Genomic DNA, 27,702 nt, shown 5'->3' with positions numbered 1-27,702 from the left:
CTTGAACAATATGGGTTTGACTGCACAGGTCCATTTATGTGCGGATTTTCTCAATAAATATACCTTTAGCCCAACCCTCCCTATTCTCAGTTTTCTCATTTACGGATTCAACTGTGGATGTAAGGTCCCACTGTGTATACATTGATATGTGCCATATATACGTGTGTGTGTGTGTGTGTGTGTGTGTGTGTGTGTGTGTGTGTGTAAAATCCTAATATGCAAATAGACCAAAAGGCAAAACAAGTGAACAACCGGTTGCTATGTTGTGCGCTGACCACCAGGGGGCGCGCACAGAACATGGTGGGCATCGGCAACAGGCTGCAGAGTGTGGAACATGGCAGGCATTGGCTGTGGCCAGATGGTGGAGCAGGTGTGCGGGGGCGCCAGACCAAGGCAGGGGCACCAGTTGCTGTCATCAGGGTGAGCCTCTGGTGGTTACTGAAAATTCTTTGCTCCTGCGCATCACGGTCCCGCCCGGCACTCACACCCGCTGCCGGCGCCTGGCACCAGCCCCAATGGCTCAGCACCATCAATGGGTGTGAGCGGCAGCTGCCGGCCTTGATTGCCCCTGAAGGCTTCTCCACCTCCCCCTGCTCCTGAGGGGTGATTAGGGCAGCAGCCGCTGATAGCGCCGGTCCTGCTTGCACCCACTGCTGGTGCCAGCCCCAATTGCTCCAAGCTGTCAGCAGGTGCAAGCAGAATCAGCACCATCAGCATGTAGGAGCAGTGGCAGTGGCAGCAGGGCTGCCAGCAGAGAGGGCTCTGGCATCCGCAGCGGGAGGGGCCAGGCGGGGGCACAGAGGATGGGCCGAGACCCGCCCCTGTGCCCACCGCAGCTTGGCGGCCCACAGTTCCTTTCAAGGTGCATGAATTCTTGCACTGGGCTCCTAGTTTTATATAATGGACAGGCATCCATATATCTTTTTATCTGTGGAGGTGGGGGTCCCATGGATACTGAAGCATGACTGTAAAGTTTTAGTGGGTTCAAAGTTATATTCTAATTTTTGAGTGTGCAGGAGTCTGTTACCCCCCACCAACACCCCCCAACTCCTGTGTTGTTTAAGGATCAACTGTATAGCATATCAGTTGTGGAGGTGAGATTTGGATGCCATCTTAGCTCATTCCATATGCAACAGTGAAGTTTAACAGCAAGTTTATGACTATTCTGGGACCTAAAATCTTAAAAAAATAAAACAAAATTTTGTTTGGATTGGTAAATACTTTTTCAGCAACCAAGAAAGTCTGTACAAATTACTTGGTGTTTTTGGAGTATTTTGAGGTTCAAATCATGTACAACCCCATTCCCTACCACCACCACCACCAGTACCATCACCATACATAAGACTTTTTGTTTTGTTTTGAAGTTGTTTTATTATTAATTTTTTCTTTATTGATTTCAGAGAAGAAGGGAGAGGGAGAGATAGAAACATCAGTGATGAGAGAGAATCATTGATCAGCTGCCTCCTGCACACCACACACTGGGGATCGAGCCTGCAACCTGGGCATGTGCCTGACTGGGAATCGAACCTTGAACTCTCGGTTCATAGGGTTGACCTTTAGTTTCAGATCTTCAGCAATGCTAACAGTTTTGTTCCTCTGTTTGTGTTTATCTATTTTCTTAAATTGAGAGTCATCATCACTACCAAGTCTTATTTGCTAAATCAGAGATATAAGTAATACTAAGCAACTTCTGTTTAGGTAAATAATTTTAAGGAGTCGAGAAATTGCTGGGGAGAAAAAAGACATTTCTACCATATATAATTAGTACTACTTTCCAAAAACTTTTGAATTACTATGTTAATGAGTATTTAAATATTTTCTATTTTATAGAGACTATCTTTAAATAATGACATATTTGAGGCAAACTCTGATAGCGATCAGCAAAGTGAGACAAAAGAAGATACTTCTCCAAAAAAGAAAAAGAAAAAATTAAAGCAGAGAGAAGAGAAAAGTCCAGATGATCTGAAGAAGAAAAGAGCAAAGCCTGGGAAACTAAAAGAGAAATCCAAACCAGACTTGGAGAACTCTGAAATTTCACTTTTTGATTTAAGGACAAAGAAAAGAATTTCAGAAGCCAAAGAAGAATTAAAGGAATCCAAAAAGCCCAAAAAAGATGATATAAAAGAAACTAAGGAACTAAAGAAAGTTAAAAAGGGTGAAATAAGAGATTTAAAGACTAAAATAAAAGAAGACTCCAAAGAAAACAGAAAAACAAGAAAAGAGAAATGTGTTGAATCTCAGTTGGACTCTGAATCAGATCTACTTAATGATCTCCCCTTTCAGGAGGGGGACAGTGAAGATTTACAGTCTGACAACAGAGAAGAGAAACTAAAGACTAAAAGTGGAAAAGACAAAGCAGGGCTAGATGCAGCTCAAGATGCTGTTCTAGATAAATACCTGGACAGCCCCGGAAGTGCTGATGAAGATGCTGATGTCAGAGGAAGGAGAAACAAAAAGAAACCCAGAAAGGCTGAGGAACTTAAAGAGAACAAAAAGCTAGAAAACAAGAACCTTTCTTTAGAGAAGAAAAATGCACATAAAAAGCAGAGGAATCAAGACAAAAGCAGAAGTACTACTGAGTCAGATAATCTGACATCTTCACTGGCCCAGACACAAAAGAGCTCAAGGGTGGGTGGGGAAGAGAGGGGCCTCCGGTCCACTGACTCTGCTGGAGAAGTGAGTACTCCCGGAGGGTTTGGTTGAAGGACTATGTGTTAAAATCTTACAGGATAAGCAATATTCCCATCTAGCTAGCGCTCTTTTGAGTGGTCAGGAAGTTTCACTAATAATGAGGAAACATTGGAACTATAGCATTTTGAAAAACCCTAACTTAACTCTGGTGCCGTGTCACATATAGAAAGTTTTTGATATTTGCAACCATAGTAAATAAAACAAAGACTTATATTTTTGATATTTATTTTATATATTTAAATGCCATTTAACAAAGAAAAATCAACCAAAAAAAATGAGTTCACGTGTCACCTCTGACACAACGTGTCATAGGTTCGCCATCACTGAACTATAGGAACAATTTTTCTCCTGTTAGGGCATTTAGTGTGCCTAGTAGCATTATAGCTTTTTACATCCTACTTCATATTTCCCCCCTGTTGTCTTAAGAATATACCACTTTTTACTCACCAAATAGTGCCCTGAGTACACTAACAATTAAAAGTCTTTTCTTACAAAAATATATTAAATAATTTGCCCCCTTATTTAAAAAGTTATTTTCCTATGGGTTTTCAAAATGAAACTATTTTACACATTATGAAGGTATTCACATATCAAGGGCTATAAAAATGGTGAATTTTTTTTCATTCATTATTCCCAGTTTTGTAGACTTAAGGAAATTATTTTTAAGGGAGAAAGAGTTTTGTAGACAAATATATAGTAGTGTTATTTTCACAAAAACTAATACCAGTCTGTCTAGCTATGAGGAAATGGTTAAGAAAATGTTGTATCAATTTGAGAGCTATTATATATCCACAGAAATATTAATCATGAGATCAAAAGTACAACATTTTATGGTGAAGAAAACCATACATACATATGAACATAGTGATATAAAAATATCTGTGCAATGTAAATTTTTAAAATGAATTTTAAACAACGAAGTTATCTGCAAAATTAGAACATTCAGAAGGTAAGAATGGGCAGAAATAAAAAGTCATGTTTGGTTAGTAGGATTGTAGGGTACCATTTTTTTAAATATATTTTATTGATTTTTTACAGAGAGGAAGGGAAAGGGATAGAGAGTGAGAAACATCAATGAGCTGCCTCCTGCAAACTCCCCACTGGGGATGTGCCCACAACCAAGGTACATGCCCTTGACGGGAATTGAACCTGGGACCCTTGAGTCTGCAGGCCAATGCTCTATCCACCGAGCCAAACTGGTTAGGGCGGGTACCATTTTTTTTTTAATTTTCTTTATTTTTGATAGTAAAAAAAACTCAACATAGACTTGACATTGGTGTTGGGTTTTGAATTTAACGTTTTGTAAATTATTGTTGAGGGATAATCTCGCTTGGGGAAGCAGTTTATATGAACAAGATTTAATCATCAGGGTCAGGTTCTGTGGCACACAGAGGTGTCAGTGTCAAGTGGTATGAGCTCTTCTATGTTCCTCTTCTGGGTCTTACATGTTTCTCTTTCAGGAGAAAGAGACCAAAAAAAATGAATCCAAAGAAAAATATCAAAAAAGACATGATTTGGACAAGGAAGAAAAAGGCCGCAAAGAGCCGAAGGGATTAAACAGTGAGTGTTGATACTGCCGTTTACCGTTTCCATATTTTATACAAGGGATTACATTTACTGTGAGACACTCCCCTGATCTTCCATGTCACAGAACTAAAAAAAATCACCTGTTTATTTTTCAGTTACAGTTGACACACATTATTATATTAGTTTCAGGTGTACACCCCAGTGATTAGACATTATATAACTTACTAAGTGGTCATCAGTAAATCTCATAGCCATCTGACACCATACATAGTTATTAGAATGCTGTTGACTATATTCCTTATGCTATACTTTCCATCCCCAAGACTGTTTCATAAAAACCAGTTTGTACTTTTAATCCCTTCACGTTTTTCACCCATTCCTCCAACCCCCCCTCCCATCTTGGCAACCTTCAAAATTTTCTCTGTATCTGTGAGTCTGTTTTGTTCTGCTTGTTTGCTTATTTTGTTTCTTGGATTCAACTGTTGATAGGTACATATTTATTGCCATTTTATTGTTCATTTTTTTAATCTTCTTTTTTCTTCTTAAAACCCTTTAACATTTCATGTAATGCTGGTTTGGTGGTGAGCTCCTTTAACTTTTTCTTGTCTGGAAAGCTCTTTATATGTCCTTCGATTCTAACTGGTAGGTTTACTGGGTAATCTTAGTTGTAAGTCCTTGCTATTCATCACTTTGAATATTTTTTGCAACCTCCTTTCTGACCTGCAAAGTTTCTGTTGAGAAATGAACTGACAGTCTTATGGGAGCTCTCTTGTAGATAACCAACAGTTTTTCTCTTGCTGCTTTTAAGACACTTTCTTTGTCTTTAACATTTTAATTATGTGTCTTGGTTTAGACCTCCTCGGGTCATCTTGTTTGGGACTCAGCACTTCCTGAACTTGTGTGTCTATTTCCTTCACCAGGTTAGGGATATTTTCTATCTTTTTGTTGTTGTTGTTGTTAATCCTCACCAGAGAATATTCAGAGAGTGGAAGGGAGGGAAGTGGGGAGGGGGCAAGAGAGAGAGAGGCAGGGAAGGAGGGAGAGAGAGAGAAACATTGATGCAAGAGAGACACATCAATTGGTTGCCTCCTCCACATGCCCTGACCAGGGCTGGGAATTGAATCTGCAACTCAATTTCCCTGCCCTTGACTGGGAATCAAATCCGCAACCCTTCGATGCATAGGCTGAAGTTCTAAACACTTAGCCACACAAGCCAGGGCTGTCCTTTTTTCAAATAGGTTTTCAATTCCTTATTCTCTCTTTTTTCCTATTGGTACTCCCATGATGCAAATGCTTGCATGCTTCCAAGTTTTCTCAGAAGCTCCTTACACTATCTTCATATTTTTGGATTCTTTTTTCCTTTTGCTGTTCTGATTGAGTGTTTTGTTGTTGTTTGCTTTCTTGTATTCCAAATTGCTGCTTTGATTCTCATCATCATCTACACTACTGTTGATTTCTTGTAAATTATTTTTCATTTTAGTAAATGTACTATTCATTTCTGACTGATTCTTTATTATGGTTTCTTTGTCCTTTTTCATGCTGTTGAAGTTCTCACTAAGTTCCATTGTTTTGAACTCTGTATTTGGTTGTTTGCTTCCATTTCATTTAGTTCTTTATCTGGAGATTGCTCTTGTTCTTTCATTTGGAACTTATTTTTTTCGTGTCTGCATATGTTTGTTTCTATGTATTAGAGCTGCTATGTCTCCTGGACTTGGTAGAATAGCCTTTTGTCGTAGGTGTCCTGTAGGGCCCTGTGGCGCACCTTCCTGAGTCACTAGAGCTGGGCACTCCAGGTGTGCTCCTGTCTGAGCTGTGTGCACTGTCCTGTTGTAGTTAAGTGTTGATTGCTTTTGGCCTCACTGAGAGGGATGGACTCCCGGGCCTATCAGCTGTGAGACCCTTCTGCAACTACAGCAGAGGAGCTGCTGTGCAGGAGTGGATCCTGTGGAGCAATACATGCTTCAGTGGGGCTTTGATGTCCATGAGTCTGCCCCTTGAGTGTATCACTTTTGAGGTTGGTAGGGTTGCAATCTGGTATGGTTTGCAGCTGTCCCCTGGATGCCCTGGCTGTGGAACCTCCCAGGAAGTGCAAGGTCAGCCACCTGGCATTGAGTTATAGAGTGATCTGCAGATGGCTGCTACTTATGTTGGGCTTGGAGTTACCCAAGAGAGGCAAAGCTGTGAACCAAGGTTGGCTGTTGGTAGTGCTGGGCCTGAGGCCACTTAGCAAGAGGTATGGGATATGCAGGGGCCAGATGCTGCATGTTTGAGAGGTTTTCAGTAAGTTCGAAGCATAAGGCAAGAGAGGCCATTTGTAAGGAAAAACCACTGGAAATGGCTTGGGTGGGTCCACAAACTGGGTGTGGTAAAGAGTGTGAGCCAGGTTAATGGAGACTCAGATAAGGCTTCTGCCTGCACTTTTCATTTGGGCAGTAAGCTGCCCCCTCCCCTGCTCTTGCCCTCATGACAGAAAATTCAGTTCCTTCTTGTAAGTCCCTGTTTCCTTTCAAGCTGCTACCCCATCACTGGAGCTTAAAGGGAGTGAGTTGGACTAAGTCCATGCATGGATCCTTTAAGAGGAATTGCCTGGGATTCTAGCAGCCCTTCATCTCCCTCAGCCACAGTCCCTGGTGGTTTTTCCAGCCAGAAGTTATGGGGACTTGTCTTATATTTATTTTTTTATTTTTTTGTTAATCCTCACCTAGATTTTTCCCCCCATTGATTTTTAGAGTGGAAGGGAGAGAGACATATATCAATGTGAGAGAGACAAATAAATTGGCTGCCTCCCACACATGTTCTGACCAGGGCTGGGGATCAAACCCGTGACCCTTCGATGTGCAGGCTGACACTCTAACCATCAAGCAACACTGGCCAGGGCCCAATTTTATTTTATCAATTTATTTTCAGAGAGAAAGAAACATTGATTTATTGTTCCACTTATTTATGCAGTCATTGGTTGATTCTTATATGTGCCCTGACCAGGAATCAAACCTGCATCCTTGGCGTATTGGGATAATGCTCTAACCAACTGAGTTACTAGGTCAAGGCCATACCTCCCCTGGCCATGCCTCCCGATTTTAAACCGCCTCAGGTGGGTGTGGGACCAGCCTATTCCGTGTATCTGCCCCTTTTCTGGTTATTATGTCAGATCTAGTGCTTTGCCAATCTTCTTTTCACTTTTATTTTTTGTTAAAAGTTGAACCAGCTGGTGTGGCTCAATAGTTGAGCATTGACCTATGAACCAGGAGGTCAGGGTTCGATTCCTAGTTGAGGCACATGCCCAGGTTGCAGGCTCGATCCCCAGTGTGGGGCATGCAGGAGGCAGCCGATCAATGACTCTCATCATTGATATTTCTGTCTGTCTCTCCCTCTCCCTTCCTCTCTGGAATTAATAAAAATATATTTTTTTAAAAAAGTTGTGTGGAAGTTTCACATGCATCTGCTAATTTCTACCAGATGCACAGTCAGTGTGCTGGCATGGTACCCTCCCATTTCCCCACTCACCCCAGAGATCATTGTGTACAATGTTAGCTTCAGGTTACAGTTGTAGGCAGATGTGTAAGCAGGACAGTTGGTGGTATGACTGGGGTTATTTTGAGGCTGACTATCTTGTCAAAACTGGGAATGGTTCATAACAGTGGAAAACAGCCATTCACTTTCTATGTAAACCCTTTCTAAGCATTGAGCAGCCAATAGAAAGACCAGTTGAAACAGCTTCATGGGTTTGATAAGTACATACTTAATGATGCTTTAGAACCAAGGTAGATATTAGTAAAAATTAAGGAAATACCTGTTTCTTTAACACAAACCCAGATTTTCTTTTGATTACAACAGAAATTGTGGTTCCTATTCATTACAATTTTTATTTTTTTCACTAGCATTTAAGGAAATCAGAAATGCATTTGATTTATTTAAATTAACTCCAGAAGGAAAAAATGATTTTCCTGAGAATAATCAGAAAAGAGAAGAAACACCACTGGATTGTAATTTTGCAGAAGATCATAAAACCAAGGAAAACAATCAGGTACTTAAAGAAAGGAGAAATACAAGAGATGAGACTGACACATGGGCATGTATAGCTGCAGAAGGTGATCAGGACGTTCTAGATGGTATGTGCCCGGCCGACGAGAATTCTGGTGAGTGTTTGCAGTCAGTTTGCATATTTTCTCAGGGCTGTATGATTTCACTCACCTCATTTTTTCCCATTGTAACTCAATATCAGAAAATAAAGGCACAGACGATTTTGTTTCAATTTCCTGAATAAACAGCTTTTTATATTGAAAACTTAGGCCATTCTGTGGTTTTTAAATTGACCACACAAATATTTTATAAGTCCCTATGATGTGACCAGCACATTTTGAAATTGTACAAATTTCAGGTATTCTGCCTTTATCACTCTTGCTAAGTAGCTTGATTGTATACCTAATAGATTTCTTTCAGAAAATTATCAAATGCAGACTTACTTATATTCTATCCTTTTAACTGCAGCAAATGACACTTCCTAAATGGCATGTTTGTAAATGCTCTCCTGATGATGTTGGGATTGGCTGAGGAGGGAGGTCAATGTGTGGAATATTGGGCACATGGCTGTGAGGGTAACAGAAAGAGTGCAATATATATGTACTTATAACTAGGACAGAATAAATCTGATAAAACTGTATCATTTGAATCTTGAAAAAGTTGAAGAGAATTAATGTTACAGAATATATGGCAGAGTGGATAGTCTGGGTTGCCTTGGTACTACAAAACAGTTAGGCCCTGGGTATCAGGTAAATCATGCTTTTAGATGCATTAGCTTATAGGAAATTGGGACAATTGCTAGGACCTGTATATAGACAAGGGAGAGGAGGAAATGGCTTGCCCCAAGGCCAGATGCCAAATAGCAGCTCTGCTATTTACGATACCAGGCAGTGAACACACACAGTAGATGTTGGTTTATACCCTTGGGCATCCCCAGATGACATCTGAACCACCCTTTACAGAGAGGGCAGGGAGAAACTGGAAGGCAGCCACCCCAAATGGGTAGTTGGCAAGTAGAATAAGCAAGGGAACTTACATACGAGGCTCATCTTGGGAGACTGTGAGGCAAGTAGATCTCCAAACTGCCTGCCAAGTCTTAAAGTTTATAGAGAGGCCTAAATGATGTTCAGTCATGTGTTCAGTCCAGGTGGTCTCACAATACCTTCTGCTATCAAGGCTGCATCCCTGAAGTGGCTCCCACTGTGGGAGAACGGCGGTGAGGACATACATTGGGAGGGTTGAGGGAACCTCCAGTTGCCTATGATGTTCAATCGATGGTCATGTCCTTTGAATGACCTCTTCCAACACTCCACCCCTTGTGACTGGCTCTTACAATGTCACATGCCTCCTCTTCCGCAATGTGCCCTTGAGGGGTCAGCATGGAAGTGGCTCATTTGGCCTCTCTCTGGTTGCATTGGAGACAGACACCACAGCCACAGTACAGGCATATGCAAGCAATAACAGGTTAAGACAATGATTCCCAAAGCAAGTAATAATTTTTCCTTTAAGCCCCAAGATCAGAACCACTGATTTATTAAGTCTGCTAGGCTAGGGGTCAGATCACTCAGTGCATTCACTGGTGTCCTCAATGTGATACATTAGCAGACTAATGGTGTGAACACATTGTGTTTGGACAGTGGCACAGGTCTGCCTCCTTGTGATGCAGTAGTAATGTCCAAGCCATCCTGCTTCAGAGGACAGCTCTCTCTTAGGGACTTTTCAGTATTCAATAAAGATGGGCTTTGTTGGCTAACATTCAAGGCTTGGGTGAGCTTAGTGTAGGGGCTTTCTTGTGTGTCATAACATCATCCAGGGCAATGGAGGGAACAGAGATGGTGGCTGAATGATGGCATCCATGGGAAACCAAATCTGGCCTTGAGGAGAGGGGGGTTAGCAACTTTAGGAACTTGACCAGGACATGTATACCATCCATGTCAGCTGGAGCACACAGGGTGAGGAAATGGACTACTGGGAGTAGAACATGCCAGACTGGGACCCCCAGCTCATCTCCTCTCTGTGGTGCGTGTTTCTTTCCAGGTGCTTTTCCACAGGTCATCTGGCAGGACAGCAGGGTGCCAGTGTAGTTCCCCTCACCTGGGATGCCAAGTCACCCTCATCCCGGTGGGACATCTCATTGCAAATTCCTATAGATGATGGATGCCTCTCCCAGGTGTGAGGGGGGCTTCATGTTCTTAGCAGCACAGCACTTTGGTCCACAATTCGAGTCAGGGCAATGACTGTCTCTTGTGACTTATGTTCCTTTATGGCATGAGTGGGGAACCTTTTTTCTGTCAAGGGCTATTGGGATATTTATAACATCATTTGCCAGCCATACAAAATTATTAACTTAGAAAAATTAGCCTGCTGTATTTGGTCAAACATTTAATTAACTCACCCCTAATGCCTTGGCAGGGCAGACCAAATGATTTTGTGGGCCGGGGCCAGGCAGGCGTTCCCCACCCCTGCTTTATGGCATTAGGTACCTCAACAGGGGTCCCTAGTCTGTCATATGGACAATGGGCCCTACTGGCTGATCATTCAACTGTATGAAAGCCTGGGATAGTACTTTAGCCCACCTTGGTATAGCGGTTTACCTGGTAGTAACATCATCTGTGGCTTTACTACTCATTCCTTTCTACCAGCCCTATTGCCTGCAGGTCATAAGGGGGATGGGCCTCCAGTCAGTGTCATGTTCTTTTGCCCAGTCTAGCACATTGTGATCTCTAAAACGTGACCCCATCACTGTCTTCTCAACATCTTTAATCCTCTAGTAGTGGCAGCCTGGTTTGCATAGCAACAGGGAATAGCTTTGGTTTGCCCCACTTGGAGGGAGGGGCTGATACAATGAATCTGTGGCCCCCAACTCCTGTGGCAGTTGCCCTATGAATTGTTTAATACTGTCACTGCATTAACAAGTCACTATTTCTGGAGCGATACTCCCATCCGACCCAGGCGCTGTGGTGGCCACTCCTGTGTACCTATCTGCTGCATCCACTGAAGGGTCAGCTGTTAGGGCCTCACTTTCCTGATTGCCAGCGGGTGTTAGTGCCTCATGTGTTGGGATGTGGAAAAGTGAGGAGCCTTAGGCTCTTGCAGGTGGACTCAAATGTGTTTCCACATGTCCTGACCCCACAAAAGCTCACTCATGATCATCCACCTGTGGCTTCACACTGCCTGAGCTGTAGGGTCAACCCCTTTAGAGTAGCCCACCTATTAGTGCAAAGTATTAATGGCCAGGGCTCTTGACTGATCATCAGCCAAGCTACTGAGTTCAGCCCACTGGCTGCTGCAGGCCCTCTTTGTTTCCATACAGACAGTGTTGTGTTGGGTTGAATAATAGCTGTTACCCCACTGGACAGGTTGCCCAACTAGACCATGTATCGGGCATCAGCAGTAATCGCCCCATGTTCTGTTGAGGCCGCTGTATAAAACTATAGCAGTTGATAACAGCACTTACCTGGGCATGTTCAGACACCTCAGAATCAGGTCCTTGCAGATTTAAAAAACAGATAGATTCATGGGGAAGAGAGCTCTTGATTTGGAGCTCTTGTGTTCTGTTACTTAACAATCCTGTAAATTAGATGGCCTTTCTCCATTTATATGGCCTTTCATTTGTATGGCCTCCTCAGTGCTTCCTGTGGTTTGTGGTTTCCCACAGTTTTGGGAGGAGGTGGCTCGCTTTCCTCGACGGTGACCTCACAGGTCATTATAGTCTAAATGCATTAATTCACAGAAATAATTACACAATCCTTATGGAGTGTTAGCTGCTTTTTCTATTCAGAGAGGGAGGTACAGTGAGTTCTGTAACTTAAAGTCACACAGCTAACAGGGAGCTGGAGTACAGATCTAAGTGTGTCACTCGAGGCTGTGCTGTCATGTCTCCATGCTCAGTGCTGGTTCCAGTTGAGAGCTTTGGGAGAAGTGTATTTGCATTGCTTTTACAAATTCCATTTCTATGGCAAGGTTAACTGCATAACATCTGTGTCATTTGAGGAATTGGTTTTAGGTAAAAGCCTTTAACTATTTGTGCTTTTCAGTCATTTTTAATTTCTCCCAAATGAGTTATGCTTAAGACTCACTGCCGAAACCGGTTTGGCTCAGTGGTTAGAGCGTCGGCCTGCGGACTAAAAGGTCCCAGGTTCGATTCCGGTCAAGGGCATGTACCTGGGTTGCGGTCACATCCCCAGTAGATGTGCAGGAGGCAGCTGATCGATGTTTCTCTCTCATCGATGTTTCTAACTCTATCTCTCTTCCTTCCTCTCTGTAAAAAATCAATAAAATATATTTAAAAAAAAAAAAAAAAAAAGACTCACTGAGTCCAGGGATCAGACAACTGAGACCAGCATTTGCTTAATGGTGGTGGTGGGGCCTGGAGTACACTCAGTAGAGAGGGCTTTCAGGAGGAAAAGTGTGATCCGAGTCTGGAAGGATCAAAGGGCATTTACTGTTACTTACACACATGTCTGATTTACACATTTCCAATGATTGAAAGCAATGTACAAGAAGAATGGCCAAAGAAAGAAATGTTGGCAGTTCCTCTTACTGACTCTAGTTTCTCTCTTCCTTTGAGCTACTTAATCTTATACTTACAATTCATATTTTACTATTTTATAATTAATAGTTTACCAATTTATCTTTAAGCTTTTGAAGCACTGTAACTTCTAAATATGGGTAGTTTATGTTTACTCGCCAAAGAAAATCAGAAATTTCATTGAAGACTCAGTTACATAATGACATATGTTAAAGGTGTATATAAAGTTTTGATTAAGTCAGTACAGAAAAAAGTATTTTAAAGCCCTTCTGTGTTCCAGATGGCAGACAGCAGATTTTGAGTCTGGGCATGGACCTGCAGCTGGAATGGATGAAACTAGAAGATTTTCAAAAGCATCTTGATGGGGAAGATGAGAACTTTTCTGTAACAGATGCCATTCCAAGTAGTGAGTAGTGTGGGAGTTATGAGGATCCTTTTCATAAATCTAGATACAGAAACCTAATATCATTTCTTTCATTTTAGATTTATTGAGAGATGCTGTGAAAAATGGGGATTATATTACTGTGAAGGTTGCACTTAATTCAAATGAAGAATATAACCTGGACCAAGAGGTAGTAAATACATCTTTGTAAAATCTCATGAAAGGAATATGTAAATTAGCTTTTAAAATAATTGTTTTCTTTTTTATTTAGCTACAAAAGTATTGCATTTCATTTTATAAAATTCAAAAATTGCAGAATGTAGAAAATTTTAGTCCCTGTATTCCCACCCCTAAAGTGACCATTTGGTTCGGCTGTGATCCTTCTGATTTTGTCAATGGTTTAATCTCTGCTGCTATTAGGGGTGGTGTTTCAAGTCACTGTGTTTCATTGAGAGCTGTCTATTAACAGCAGCTGCCCGACTTCCTATTGTTGCCGTGGGTTTTATACTGATTTATGAATTTTTTTTTTCAGCCTTGTTCAAACAAGGCCACCAAAAATTTGGTTGCCTCCCCCCCCAAAAAATGGGAGAATATTTTGTGTGTGTTTTTAAATATGGAAGCATATTAACCCTTTTTTTCCTGGTTTTTAGCTTTGTTGGTTTTTTGTTTTTGTTTTTTTAATCTTTTATTGCTTGGAGGGTTTCTGTTTATTTTTATTTTCTCACCTGAGAATGTCTTTCTTCAAGACGAGAGAAACATTGGTCAGTTGCCTCCAGCACGCACCCAGAATGGGAATTGAACTGGCATCCTGGGTATGTGCCCTGATCAGGAATTGAACCCACCAGCTTATGGTGTCCAAGACGAAGGTCCACCCGAGCCACCAGGCCGGGGTAGACGGCTTATGGTTTTAGGTAGTTACATCTGTTGATCTTTTCCTTTATGGCTTTTGGGTATCTTGTCTTGCTTAGAAAAGATTTATATATTTTCTTCTTTCATTTTCTTGCTTATAGTTGTGGATCTTTAATCATTTGAGGTTACACTTCAAAAAATTATTTTGATTAAAATTGTATGAAATATATAGATCAATTTGGCTGAGAATTAACATCATTACACTTTCAGTCTTCCATTTAGGAACATAACTACATTCAGCTCTTTATTTTAATTCCTTAAGCAAAACAATTTTTTCTTCATAGTTATTATTTCAGATCAATTTCTAAATATGTTATAATTTTGTAATTATCTTGCTATGATTATGAGATCTTTTTTCTCCTACATTTTGTTTTCTAACTGTGATAAAGCTATTGATTTCTGTTTGTGTTTGTGACTCCAGCCACTTTAGAAAATTCTCTTACTGTGGTAATTTTAAAGTTACTTTCTAGATAGTTTGACCACTTGCTAAAAATAACTATTTTGTTTCCCTTATTTTCAAAATTTCTTTCTTTGGTCTTGTGAAATTGGTGATATCTGAACAACAGTGGTGATAGAAGTGATCTGTTCTGTTTTTGGTCTGAGTAGGATTTTCCCTCAGGGTCATGGCATCAGGTTTGATTTCTGTCTTGTTGGTGGTTTAGCTCCTATACTCTGCCTTTTTTTTTTTTTTTTTTTTTTAAGCTGCTTAAAACATGCATCGGGGATGCATGTTGGGTTTTATCAGATGTTTTCTTTGAAGATTTGAATAACAATTCCTAAAAGATTTACTTTTCCAGAAAATTGTAGCTACACAGTGCATTGCATCTGTCAAGGTAAAACATGCATTAGTCACAAAACAAGCCACCACTTTTCAACAATCTGAGCAAAGATAAAATGCCTGAGGAACAATATAGATTTGCAAAGGTTGGATTCTTTAAGCACCAGTTTAAAAAAACCCACAAGTGGATGAGTATCTTCAGTTATAGGTACTAAATTCAACCTTTTGCATTAGGAATTAGAGCACTTTGTCATATAACAGAAACGTATTATAAAAGTGAGTAGTGTCAAAGGAATAGAACCGCCAGCATTCAGAACAGCTTTGTTGCCCTGGCTGGGTGGTTCAGTTGGTTGCACCAAGAAGTGGAGTGTTCGATTCCTGGTCACAGCACATACCTAGGTTGTGGGTTCAGTCCTCACTCCGAGCATTCTCTCGCTCTCTCCCTCCACCCCTCTTTCTCCCTCCCTCCCTCCCTCCCTCCCTAAATGTATCCTTGGGTGAGGATTTTAAAAAAAGGGAGGCCTATGAAAGCACATCGCTCACTGACCCTCCTGAAATTCAGACTCTGGTCCTGCTTCAGAGCCATTTATTTGCTGCCACTGCCGCCTCCTCCTCCCACCACCCTGACTATGGCCCCTACTCTCCAACTCACCCAGTCTTTGTGAGATGCATGCAGGGAACTTTCTAAAGTTAGATTTTTATAAATCTAGAGAAAGTGCTATTGCTAGAAATAATTTTTCTTACATTAGTGTTCCCTCAGATTTACTGGCAAATTCTGCTAAAACTTTCAGATTATAACCAAATTAATTCATACTCTTGGAATTTGGTTGTATCAGATGGTAATTAATGGTTTGGTTTTCTCATCTGGTGTTCATTTTAACTAGCAATTGGAAATAATTTTAGCTAATACTTACCTTTTTATTCACCAACTTTATGTAATTTTATCTTATTCAAAGCAGTTGTTTTACTCACTTTTTTCATATCAGTGTTGTTCCTTACTTATGAATCTTTTTTATCCTTAGAGCAGTCAAACTCTTACTTCCCAGAAGTTAGCAATGGTTTTTTAACCCAGATAACATTCATTTCATTGTGTCCTGAATACACTGGGCTTAGGTGACCAGTGGTCATTTCTAGCCTTACATCTTTGGGCCAACTAAATGAATATAATCAATGTATGAGTTTTGCCTAGAACACAAGGAAAGTTTTAGACCTGAAATTTGAGATAAATACCTTTGCCATCTAGATAGCTTCAAGATTTGTGCAAAGTATTGATGTGCCTTTAGAACATAATACATCGAAGTTGTAAAATTTTATAACTGTTGGAATACTTACTCTTTGATCCTGCTTGACTGTGCTAACTGTGGGAGCACAGGTCCTTCTCTGCCAAGAACTGGACCTTCATGGACGCCGAGTATGAGACGGAGAAGACATGAGAAGTCGAAGGCGTATAAGAGAGAGTCTTTATTGCAGACCAAGTAACCATTGCTGCTAAGTAGCCATTAGACAAAGCAGTTCTTCAAAGTAGCTTACTAAGCAGTAGCTGCACAAAGCAACCTAAGCAAACATAGGAGCCATTGCACACACAGCAGCCCAGCTCTACATAAAAGCAGCCTTTACATAAAAACAGCCTTGTACCACCTGGTTAGTAATACATTTTTATACCAACTTAGACAAAAGAGGCTTCTTGCCAAATAGTGACATCAATATTTGGGCCTCAGAAAGGTACACCTGCTCAGTGCATACAGTAAGATTGCTATGTCCTTGCTGAGATTGGCCTTGAACATCCAGTGTACTCTGATTAAGGTTCCCATAGTAACATTTATATATATAAAATTCCAAAGGTTATTAGTTTTTTGTTTTTTATTAGGATATTTTAGTGAAAAAAATTAAGTAGATGCTTAAATCAATGTACTTTAATAATTTCACGTTGAAACAGTCTAGATGAAAAGAACTTAGTTATACAATTTTTATGATTAAACATTGACATTTTTTCCTTACACAAAACTAATGAAGGATTCAAGTGGGATGACACTGGTGATGCTTGCTGCAGCTGGAGGTCAGGACGATCTACTGAGGCTTCTCATCAGAAAGGGAGCCAAAGTGAATGGCAGACAGAAGAATGGGACCACCGCACTCATTCATGCAGCTGAAAAGGTTGGTCACTCACAGTGCAGCCATTTCATAGTCTTACAGGAATTCCTGCTCCTGGAATAAGACAAAATCTGTTTCTGTAGTGAAATATAACAGTCATACAGTCAACTTAATTTTACATTTCAGTTTATCTATGACTTATCATGAATGGATGCTTTCTTTTAAATCAACAATAATACTTTGCAGTTGAATTTTCAAAATGATTATCTAGTTGGAAGGGATTTATATTCAACAGGACCTCCGATTAAGGTACTAAAATTAGTTTCAATCTATAGGGTCTTGATTGAAAAATCATTTCCAATTGAAAATAATTAAAATGTTCCCATATATTATCTATCTAAAGCAGCGGTTCTCAACCTGTGGGTCGCGATCCCTTTCGTGGTTGAATGACCCTTTCACAGGGGTCACCTAAGACCATCTTGCATATCAGATATTTACATTACGATTCATAACAGTAGCAACATTACAGTTTTGAAGTAGCAATGAAAATAATTTTATGGTTGGGTCACAACATGAGGAACTGTATTTAAAGGGCCAGAAGGTTGAGAACTACTGATCTAAAGGATTGCTATGCAGAGGGTCTTATGTAGAAAGCAATGGTTAACCCTCAGATTGAACTCGCTGGCAAAACAGAGTGTGGCTGGGCAGGGGACTGAACCCACCCAGCACCTCTGGTTCTCACAAGACCCTGCATAGTAAAGAACCAGGAAATTTCACCTACCTTCTTGGGATAGATTGTCTTTTTCCTGGTGGCTAAAAGTTTCAAAACATCCAAAAATACCTTACTTTTGAATATAAGAATTTGAAGAATTAAATTTGTTTTCTTTTCTTTAATAGAACTTTTTAACTACAGTGGCTATTCTTTTGGAAGCAGGAGCTTTTGTAAATGTCCAGCAGAGCAGTGGTGAGACCGCTTTAATGAAGGTAAATTCCTCACATGATTGCTCATCCCCTCCATGTCTCAGATGTGTATGTTGGGGTCTCCGACAGCTGGGGCCTGGGGATTTGATGGGGAACAAGATAATCTCTGGATTGCACATGATAGATGAATGGGAAAAGTAGCATCAGAGAAGCACTTAACATGTAGTGTGATGAGTAATGCGAGAGAAGTAAGCATGGAGCTAAGGGATTACATCACAGTCCAGAAAAGGTTCAGTCCTGTGGCTCCCAGGCAGCCTTAGGGTTATTGTGACAGGTGGCATCATTGTGGCTGTGAACAGGGATGAACTGTGCAAATGGGAACTGGAGTGGGCTATGCACAGAGCCCAAGGAGTGGAGAAGTGGAGGCTATAATCTAGTTTTTCTAGGTGAATTAATCACTTCATCCATTGTGTATTAGGAATTGTGGTTTGCAGATAGTTTTAAGTGGAAGGTTGTTAAAGCTGCCCCCGTGCACTCCTGTATTACCCCTCCATGGTTAGTGGTTTTGCATTTGCATCTATGGGGGCAAGTTCTGCATGTTCTAGTCTTTTCCTAGGGCAGTTCTGGGTTCCTGGCGTAAAATGCTATTAGGATACTGTAGTTTTTAACACCTAGTAGTGGTTTAGTTCCCCAAGTGGAGGCTGTGCTGCTGCCCTGTCCTTAAACACAGTTTATGAGCTATTGGCGTTTGTCTGCAGTCTGTTTTCAGCCTTCTTTTATGAGTCAGTAAACAAGCATGGCCACAACCAGGTTCACAGTGGGCTGCCGAATCTGCTTTCTAATTCGTTATTCTAAAGGCCTGGCCCGCCTGCTGCTTCAGCCTTAGGGTTTTACACTTAGGGTTTAAACCCGGCTCACTGTTTGTGTTTCCATTTCATTGGTGGCTCGTGGAAATATTTTGTTCAGGACCCCTACTTTTGAATTTGTTTTCCATTATGTTTGTAAATTGTCCAATGTTTAGAGCAGAGGTAGCATTCAAAGAATGAATTAAAACTATCTTCCTGAGAAATCACCAAGTGGGTTCTAAACAGATACTCTAGAGTGGTCTTTAAAGTGTGTCTCAGGGCCATTCTGGATTTAAATTCAGACATGTATCCATGCTTGTTAGTCTCCTCAGAGCAGATACTAGGAAAATTCTGAGATTTTGTGATGCTAAGAGGCACTTTAGATTCCCAGGGCTTTCCTAATAAGACAACAGGACATGGATGGAGAGTGGAGCTTAAAAAGGCCTGGTGTTTCTTCTGGGTTGGGATAGAGGTATCGTTTTGAATGTAGCACAGATTTCTGTACGGGACCCCTCTTGTTTATGTAAACGTTTCTAATACCCAGGGAGACCCAACTCCAGGTTTTTTCCACCCTTCTTTCCCTCTCTTCACAAAGAGCTCCCAGGCTGTCTCATGTGTGAAGAAAGGGACAAACACTGACTGGTAGTTAACTTTAGTTAATTATTGCTCCTTTTTTTTTTTGGGACTTAGGCCTGTAAAAGAGGAAATTTGGATATTGTACGACTTGTAATTGAATGTGGAGCTGACTGCAATATTTTGTCAAAGCACCAAACTAGCGCAATGTATTTTGCAAAGCAGTGTAACAATGTGTTGGTGTACGACTTGCTGAAGAATCATTTAGACACGTAAGTGCGCTGTGACTGTGCCATAGTTAAGTTACAGGGCTGGACACATCAAAATAGGAATGGCCTAGCTCTAGCAACGTGGCTCAGTTGGTTAAAGAATCATTCATCCCATACACCAGAAGGTTGCAGGTTTGATTCCCAGTCAGGGCATATGCCTAGGTTATGAGTCTGATCTCCAATTGGGGTGTGTACAGGAGGCAAACAATAGATGTTTCTCTCTCACATTGATATTTCTCTCTCCCTCCCCCATTCTCCTCCCCCAAAATAAAAAACCATATCCTCATGAGGATTAAGAAAGAAAGGCCTTGCTAGGTTCCTCCGTCTATCAAACATTAATTTAAATTAAACTATAATTTTATCTCCCTCTGGTAGCAGGCCCTCTATCTAAATTATTTGCACACGCACACGCACACGCACGCACGCACACACACACAAGACAAAAACTGGAATGGTCTGTATATGTAACTGCTCAGAAAAGACTGTCAAGTAGAGGTCCCAATGGGCTTCTCTTCTCAAAAGGTCACAGATTTTTTTTTTTTAAAGAAAAAAAAGATCACAGATTTAAGTGGCATATGAATTACTTTTCTACAGGTATTGAGGTCTTAGAAACTTTTAGACTTAATCTAGAAGCATCTCCTTAAAATCTTGACTAGGCTCTTAATTTGGCTCACATTTTCTTAAATTTTAGTTCATTCTTGTTTTTTAATGGACACAATTTTTAGAGCACTTTCAGGCTCACTGTGACATTGAGCAGAAAGTACAAGAGTTCTTCCATATAACCCCTGCCCCCACACATGCACAGCCTCCCCCACCTCTTCTACCAACGTGGTACAGTTAATGAACCTATCGTCCATGTTTGTTAGTTCACCTTGGTGTTGTACATTCTGTGGGTTTTGATAAATGTATGACACATACCCACCATCATAGTATCACACAGAATAGTTTCACTGCCCCTGGGCTCCACTTATTCATCCCTCTCCCCCCACTAAACCCTGAAAACCTTTTTGTTTCCATATTTTTGCCTTTTCCGGGATTTCACATAGTTGGAATCATATAGTATGTAGCCTTTTCAGATGGTCTTCTTTTACTTACTGATATGCATTTAAATATCCTCCATGTCTTTTCCTGGCTTTATAGCTCATTTCTTTTTAATGCTGGATCATTCCATTGTCTAGATGCCTCACAGTTTACCCATTCTTTTTCAGAAGAATTCTAAGACATTTATTTTGGCAACACATAACAGGAACGTCACAGACAGTAGCTAACACAAGTAAGGTGTTTATTATTCATGTAACCAAGTATATAGGTAGGCAGTTTAGGCAGGAATAGCCTCTCTCATCCACCATAGTTAGAATCTGACTTGGGTCTTCATGTCTGCAAGATGGTAACTCCAATTCCAGGTGTAGGAGATCTATATTTTAAGCAGAAAGTAAGGTCAGTTTTGGACAGGAGACAAAAAAGGTGGCAAAGGTCAAAATAAAGGAATATGTGCTTAGTGAGTGTGCCCCCTTTAACAGCCTTTGATGAGAGCCTCACCCAACCCATTATTTTTTTGTTAATCCTCACCCGAGGATATTTTTCTTTTCTTTTTATATTTTATTGATTTTTTACAGAGAGGAAGGGAGAGGGATAGAGAGTTAGAAACATCGATGAGAGAGAAACATCGATCAGCTGCCTCCGGCACACCCCCTACTGGGGATGTGCCCGCAACCAAGGTACATGCCCTTGACCGGAATCAAACCTGGGACCCTCAGTCCGCCGGCTGACGCTCCATCCAGTGAGCCAAACCAGCTAGGGCAAGGATATTTTTCCATTGACTTTTGGAGAGAGTGGAAGGGAGGGGGAGAGACAGTGTCACATGGACTGGTTGCCTCCCACACGCACCCCAACCGGGCCCGGGGATTGAACCTGAAACCCAGGTAAGCGCCCTTGACCAGGAATTAAACCCAAGACCCTTCCATGTGTGGGCCAACATGCTACCCACTGAGCAATACCAGCCAGGGCCCAACCAATAATTTGCATGTGACTGACCAGCATTTATGGCTACATGGAATCCTGGGAAGCCAGCTCATCTCAGTTTGTTCACATGGATAACAGATCCAGATAGCCTGCAAGTAGGTCGACCAGCCTTCCTGGTTTGCATGATACATGGAGCGATTCCTGGGATGCTGGGCAAACGAAATGAGTTGGTTACCTTCTTAGTGAGATAGTTTCTGCCCTTTTGCAGCCATCATTGAAGCAGCAGCATCCAGAAATGAAGTTTAATTCCTTTGTGACTTCTGACCAGAGCAAAAACCATAAAAATCATTTCAATGCATTTTTCCACATATTCTCCAGTTTTCAAAGAGTTGAGGCAGACGTACAATGTTCAATTCATGCCCATCCAAAAGGATGACAAAGGGCAGCAAATTGGCAAAATACTTTGATTTCTGCCATCTGTAGAAATCTTAGTCATTCATCACCCCAGTAAGGTGGTCATCACTAGACCAGCCGTGGGCAAACTACGGCCCGCGGGCCGGATCCGGCCCGTTTGAAATGAATAAAAGAAAAAAGACCGTACCCTTTTATGTAATGATGTTTACTTTGAATTTATATTAGTTCACACAAACACTCCATCCATGCTTTTGTTCCGGCCCTCCGGTCCAGTTTAAGAACCCATTGTGGCCCTCGAGTCAAAAAGTTTGCCCACCCCTGCTCTAGACTAAATCTGGACAAATATCACAAAAAGATCCTTGAGTGTAAAGCCGAATCTCACCAAGTAAAAAAAAGAAAAGGGCAAACATAAGGAAGAAACAATTGAGAAAATGCAGGAATAAAGTAATCTTATATACAGCTTTCATTAAAAACTGTTTAAATAAAAGTTTTCTGAATTTTACTTGACTGCTTGTGTGTGTGCCAATTCTCGGGTTTATTTTTTAACAGAATTCTCATTTCTGATTCTCCAAATTGATCATTTATTAGACAGATATTTATTGACTGCTGGGGAGATGGCGAGAGCAGTGGGGGTAAGGACTGCCCTCGTGGAACCGGGATCCTTGGGAGAGGACAGACAGTAAGACAAACGGCATGTCAGGTGCCCAGTGCAGAGTAGAGGGATGAGGGAATTGCATATTATTTTTAAGGTTGATCTGGATTGAACAGTTTCATAATTTTATGGCTCATGATTCTTTTTTACATTAATAGTAACTCTTACTACATACTTTATTATTAGACTTTCAAGAGTAGCAGAAGAAACGATAAAGGATTACTTTGAAGCACGCCTTGCTCTTCTAGAACCAATTTTTCCAATAGCATGTCATCGTCTCTGTGAGGGGCCAGATTTTTCAATGGATTTCAATTATAAACCTCCACAGAACATAACAGAAGGTAAGCCTACATTTTCTCTGTTTGAAATGTGACACTATAGCTGTTAACTGATTTAGAACTCATTCTTTAAACAAATCTTAAAATTCTATTAGTATAATAATTATGTAAAACAGTTATCAACAGAGTTGCTCTGGCAGGAAAAAAGAAACCAACTGATAGCTACCATCCCAGGTGACTTTGAGGGGTCCACAGAGCATGTTGTAGAACTTGTTTAAAAAGTATGGCAGTTTGGTCTTAGTAATTATACTAGTTTTTATTTGAATTTTTACATTCTGAGCCCAGAATCAATTTCTTTTTTCTTCTGGATTTTATTATTGGTAATAGTCTTGGCTTTTTAAAAAGAAAAAATATATGTCTGCCCTTTAATAAAGTTTAAAAGCAGAAAATATAAACTTCAGCTCTGCTTCCTGGCCACCATGCCTTCTCTAGGACACAGATGCCATACATACAGAAAGCTGAGTCTCTTCCTAAACGTAGCAAGCTGGGTTCTGGCTTTTTCTGTTTTGTTTAAGTAAAATGAATATATAGCCCTATCAATAATTGATAGCCATTCATAACTATTCACTATTTGGTGAACTTGGCAAATCACTGTCAAACCGTAAATAGTTTGGCAAGGTGTGCCCTTCCTTCCCAGACCAGAATAAAGAAAGCATAGGGGCCCTGGCAAATGTGGCTCTGTTGGTTGGCCATAGTCTCATGCCCGAAAGGTTGCAGGTTTGATTCCCAGTCAGAGCACATGCCCTATTTGTGGGCTTGATCCCCATTGGGGGTGTGCAGGAGGCAGCTCATCATTGATACTTCACTCTCACAATTTCCCTCTCCCTCCCCCTCTGTCTAAAAATAAACTGTTCCTTTAAAAAGAATAGCTTTTCTTCAAAATTAACCTTGTAGAATATTTTATTTTTAATTTTTAACTTTTCCTTTTTATTGAATTTATTGGGTTATACAGGTTTGAAGTGCACAATTCAACAACACATCATCTGTACACTGTATTGTGTATTCACCCCCCCAAGTCTACATCCATCACCATTTATCTATATCTTCCTCCACCTCCTACCGCCTCACCCTCCACAATCCCACACTGTTGTCTGTGTTCTTGAGTTTTTTCAAATCTCATGCTAACTTTTTTTTCCAAAATTAGATTTTTTTTCTATTAATCACAAAATTTGGAAAAGGCAAAACAGTATGTGAAAGAAAACAGAAAATCACTCAAACCCACACCCAAACACAACGACCATAGAATGCCCAGTGGTTTACTTCCAGGGATATATCTATGCATTTGCATTCAGCAAATGCCAGTTCTTTTCTGCGGTAAAATTATTTTCTTTTAAAAGCACATTTTAAAAAGTCCGTTCCATGAGCTATCAGTAGGAAATACATAGATAAAAAATGACAGGAGTTGTGGTTTAGAAAATTGGAGGAGTCCTTCACTAGGGAGGAGAGAGTGGGCATGACACACAAGTTGTGTCTGTTCTTCTACCCTACCCATCCCCACCTCATCTCCTCCCTTAGGTACTGGAAGGTGGAGGTTCAAGGATTGGGTTAAAAATCTGTGTGTGCATCTCTCCTGCTCAGGCTCTGGCATCCTGCTATTCATTTTCCACGCGAATTTTTTGGGTAAAGATGTTATTGCTCGACTCTGTGGACCATGTAGTGTACAAGCTGTAATTTTAAATGATAAATTTCAACTTCCTGTTTTTCTGGTAAGATTTTTCTATAGTTCATTACTGAAAAGTACATTTTTCTAATCAAAAGATGACTTAAATGGCTATGTTTTAATAAAATGTTAATTATAATTCAGTAAACCTGTTGTTGGAAATGAGGCAATAACCTGTAATCATCCTAAATTTTGTCAAAAATAATATACAGAATATAAATTCTTATGGTATAAGAATTTAAATATTATGCCTTTTCCCACCATTATAATTATAAACATTCACTTACAGGAAATTCAACAAAGAAGAAAAGTATACCTGGTTCATGCTTCAAATAATCAAATACAACCAATGTCCTACTGTTGTATTTGTGCTTAGTTCAGTGATGGCAAACCTATGACATGCGTGTCAGAGGTGACACACGAACTCATTTTCTTGGTTATTTTTCTTTGTTAAATGGCATTTAAATATATAAAATAAATATCAAAAATGTAAATCTTTGTTTTACTGTGGTTGCAAATATCAAAAAATTTCTATATGTGCCACAGCACCAGAGTTAAGTTAGGGTTTTTCAAAATGCTGACACGCCGAGCTCAAAAGGTTTGCCATCACTGGCTTAGTTTATGCTTAATTTTAGCTTTCATTATGCTAAAATTTGTATTTTTATTACAAATATTTTAAAATAAAAATACATAGTGGCTGTAAACCTTCCTTTTTAACGCGTTTAAGTGCCCAGCCTGTTTTGTCTTCTGGACGGAAAGTATAGTGTCAGTCACTGGTGACTGACAGGGCGCTTAACGTGTTAATATAAGAAATGCCCTTGAAGAACCTTAATGCATGATTCCTTGGTCACATTTAGAACTCTTTCCTAACACTCATGCTGTATATTACTGGATGCATTCTAATCATAAAGATTTACCTGGATATTGTTTTTTCATTTGTAACTTTTTAATAAGTCAAGGGAAATTAAAGAAATCACAGCTTACCTCATGAATTCAAATACAAAACTTAGGTTTCTGGTCTTTTCAGATTTGGCCTAGCTATTTCTAGATGTAGATGTTGAAAGAAATACTGACCCTTTTTGGTCTCTTTCCCTAGGATAGTCATTTTGTTTACTCATTCAGCCCTGTTGCAGGCCTCAATAAACTCTTTATAAGGTTGACAGAAGCACCCTCTGCTAAGGTGAGAATTCTTTCCTCATATTTATTGTTCCTACTCAAATTGTTATGCTAGGTAACTTTATCATGTTGTGGCTTCTTGGTATGCCTGTCCTAGAGACCTGTGCTCCCTTAGGTAGAAGTCAGTGCAATATGAATGTAAAACATGGCAGATATAAAATATATTGTGTCTCTATAGCAGTCTTGGCTTTGGTATTTAATTGCCATATGTTATGTCGCTAGGCTAGTCACTAAACTCTCTTTGTAAAATGAAGCTGGTGTCTGTATAATAGTACAAGTATTAAATATAATAACAAAATCAAATAATAAGCACTTGGATTTTATATATATATATATATATATATATATATATATATATATATATATATATATATATATATTTTATTGGTTTTTTACAGAGAGGAAGGGAGAGGGACAGAGAGTTAGAAACATCGATCAGCTGCCTCCTGCACACTCCCTACTGGGGATGTGCTCACAACCAAGGTACATGCCCTTGACCAGAATCGAACCTGGGGCCCTTGAGTCCACAGGCCGACGCTCTATCCACTGAGCCAAACCGGCTAGGGCAGCACTTGGATTTTTTATTATAATAGTGATAATCTAACCACTTACATTGATAACCAATTTGGGAATATTGCAAATAAGAGGAACAAGTCTTGGGCATGTATATTTCTCCCCTCTTCTAAGAAAAGAGAACTACCTCTGTGCTGATCCATATGCATTTTTTTTTTTTTTTTTTTTTTGCTTCCTATAGGTGAAATTGCTAATAGGTGCGTACAGAGTGCAGCTGCAATGATCAAACAGAGAATTGGGATGGAATGGCTTTCAGACCTATTTTTAAATACTCCCTTCCAAGCAGTCTGGAATTCTGGCACAGCTAACACTTTCAAATTTAAAGTTTGATCTGCAAACCTCATGCAGTTTAAGGCCTATCATCTGTTATATGTGGGACATGATGTGTTCTATGTAATATATTATAAAATACAGAAATGTAAGTATTTGTGCCAATGCTTTGAAGTTGATGTTGTGTCTGAACTGCATACTTAGTTTTCCACAATGTGGAATGGTACAGGGTTATTTAAGAAAATTACTTTTTTTGTTAACTTGAAATTTTTTTAATTTGACATTTTCTACTTACCCCAGGTGAATTTCTGTAAATAAAGTGTGAATTTGCCCCCCTTGAAATTGGAGCAAAAAGGTCTGATCTATTTCTGATATGTAGTTGCCACACATCCCAAGTTGGAAGGACATCTTTGGATGTTTCCTTTATTTGAAAAGGTCAGACCCTAAGAAATCAACCAGAGCGTTTTGAGGCCTAAAAAGAAATATTACACGTGCCCTTACTTTAAATCCTGGGAGGCCAGACTGTGGGGTTACTGAACTTTTCCATAGATAAAACTCTTATTTGGTGAACTAATAAATCAAGCTCAGTCTGGATTATAGAAATGTTTAAAATGTAGTTCCTGATTAGTTTTATAATTGTGAGTTATAATTTTAATAAAATTTTCAGAATGTCACATATTAGCCCCTATACATTGTGTTTACAATTCAGACAGCCATTTTTATTTTACATACTGAAACTGCCTTTTCCTAGTTTTCTCATTAAAGTACCACAATGTTGGTCTTTCTTATTTCTTTGTATCCCAAATAAATGTGGATACCAAATGTGTAGTTTTTAGCTAAATTTTGTATTAGTACTGTATCTGATTTCATAGCTTTTGAAAAAAAATTGAGATTTGAGTTAGCAAGAGTGCATAAGATCATTAAGGAGAGGGGGTCAATAGTACCTTGGTCCAGTACATATAAGAGGAATGGGCTTTTTAAGAAAATTTCTATTAGGTCATAACTACTAGTGAGTAGAAAATAAGAGAGTTCCTTTAGGAGTTTAGGCTGAGAAATAAGAATGAGCTATGAAAAGTCATCAAGGGGAAAATGGTTGAGTTATTTCAACTGAACCAGGATC

The 27,702-nt window shown here is 40.0% G+C and overlaps 1 protein-coding gene and 1 long non-coding RNA gene across 9 annotated transcripts in view; both read left to right on the top strand.

The window, feature by feature from the left end:
• Positions 1-27,404, top strand: part of MPHOSPH8 (M-phase phosphoprotein 8) — a 56,325-nt gene extending 28,921 nt beyond the window's left edge. For 2 of the 8 annotated variants that reach the window (XM_059684152.1, XM_059684155.1), the window contains exons 3-14: positions 1,831-2,676; positions 4,152-4,251; positions 8,097-8,354; positions 13,050-13,175; positions 13,253-13,341; positions 16,852-16,992; positions 17,827-17,913; positions 19,386-19,540; positions 22,752-22,906; positions 24,419-24,609; positions 25,660-25,743; positions 26,494-27,404. In XM_059684152.1, coding sequence (XP_059540135.1) covers positions 1,831-2,676; positions 4,152-4,251; positions 8,097-8,354; positions 13,050-13,175; positions 13,253-13,341; positions 16,852-16,992; positions 17,827-17,913; positions 19,386-19,540; positions 22,752-22,906; positions 24,419-24,609; positions 25,660-25,743; positions 26,494-26,535 — 2,274 coding nt within the window. In that variant the 3' untranslated portion in view covers positions 26,536-27,404. The other 6 variants (XM_059684154.1, XR_009451300.1, XM_059684158.1 and 3 more) reach the window with 6 other exon arrangements.
• On the top strand, positions 19,564-21,823 carry LOC132228177 (uncharacterized). The gene is made up of 2 exons (XR_009451301.1): positions 19,564-20,059; positions 20,093-21,823. It is a non-coding gene; the product is annotated as an uncharacterized LOC132228177 (long non-coding RNA).
• Positions 27,405-27,702: the final 298 nt, after the last annotated feature.

The sequence above is a fragment of the Myotis daubentonii genome, chromosome 2 (genome assembly GCF_963259705.1).
Source record: "Myotis daubentonii chromosome 2, mMyoDau2.1, whole genome shotgun sequence".
NCBI classification, from domain to species: Eukaryota; Metazoa; Chordata; class Mammalia; order Chiroptera; family Vespertilionidae; genus Myotis; species Myotis daubentonii.
The sequence above is the reverse complement of the archived record's forward strand: the minus strand, read 5'-3'. Positions and strand labels throughout refer to the sequence as shown.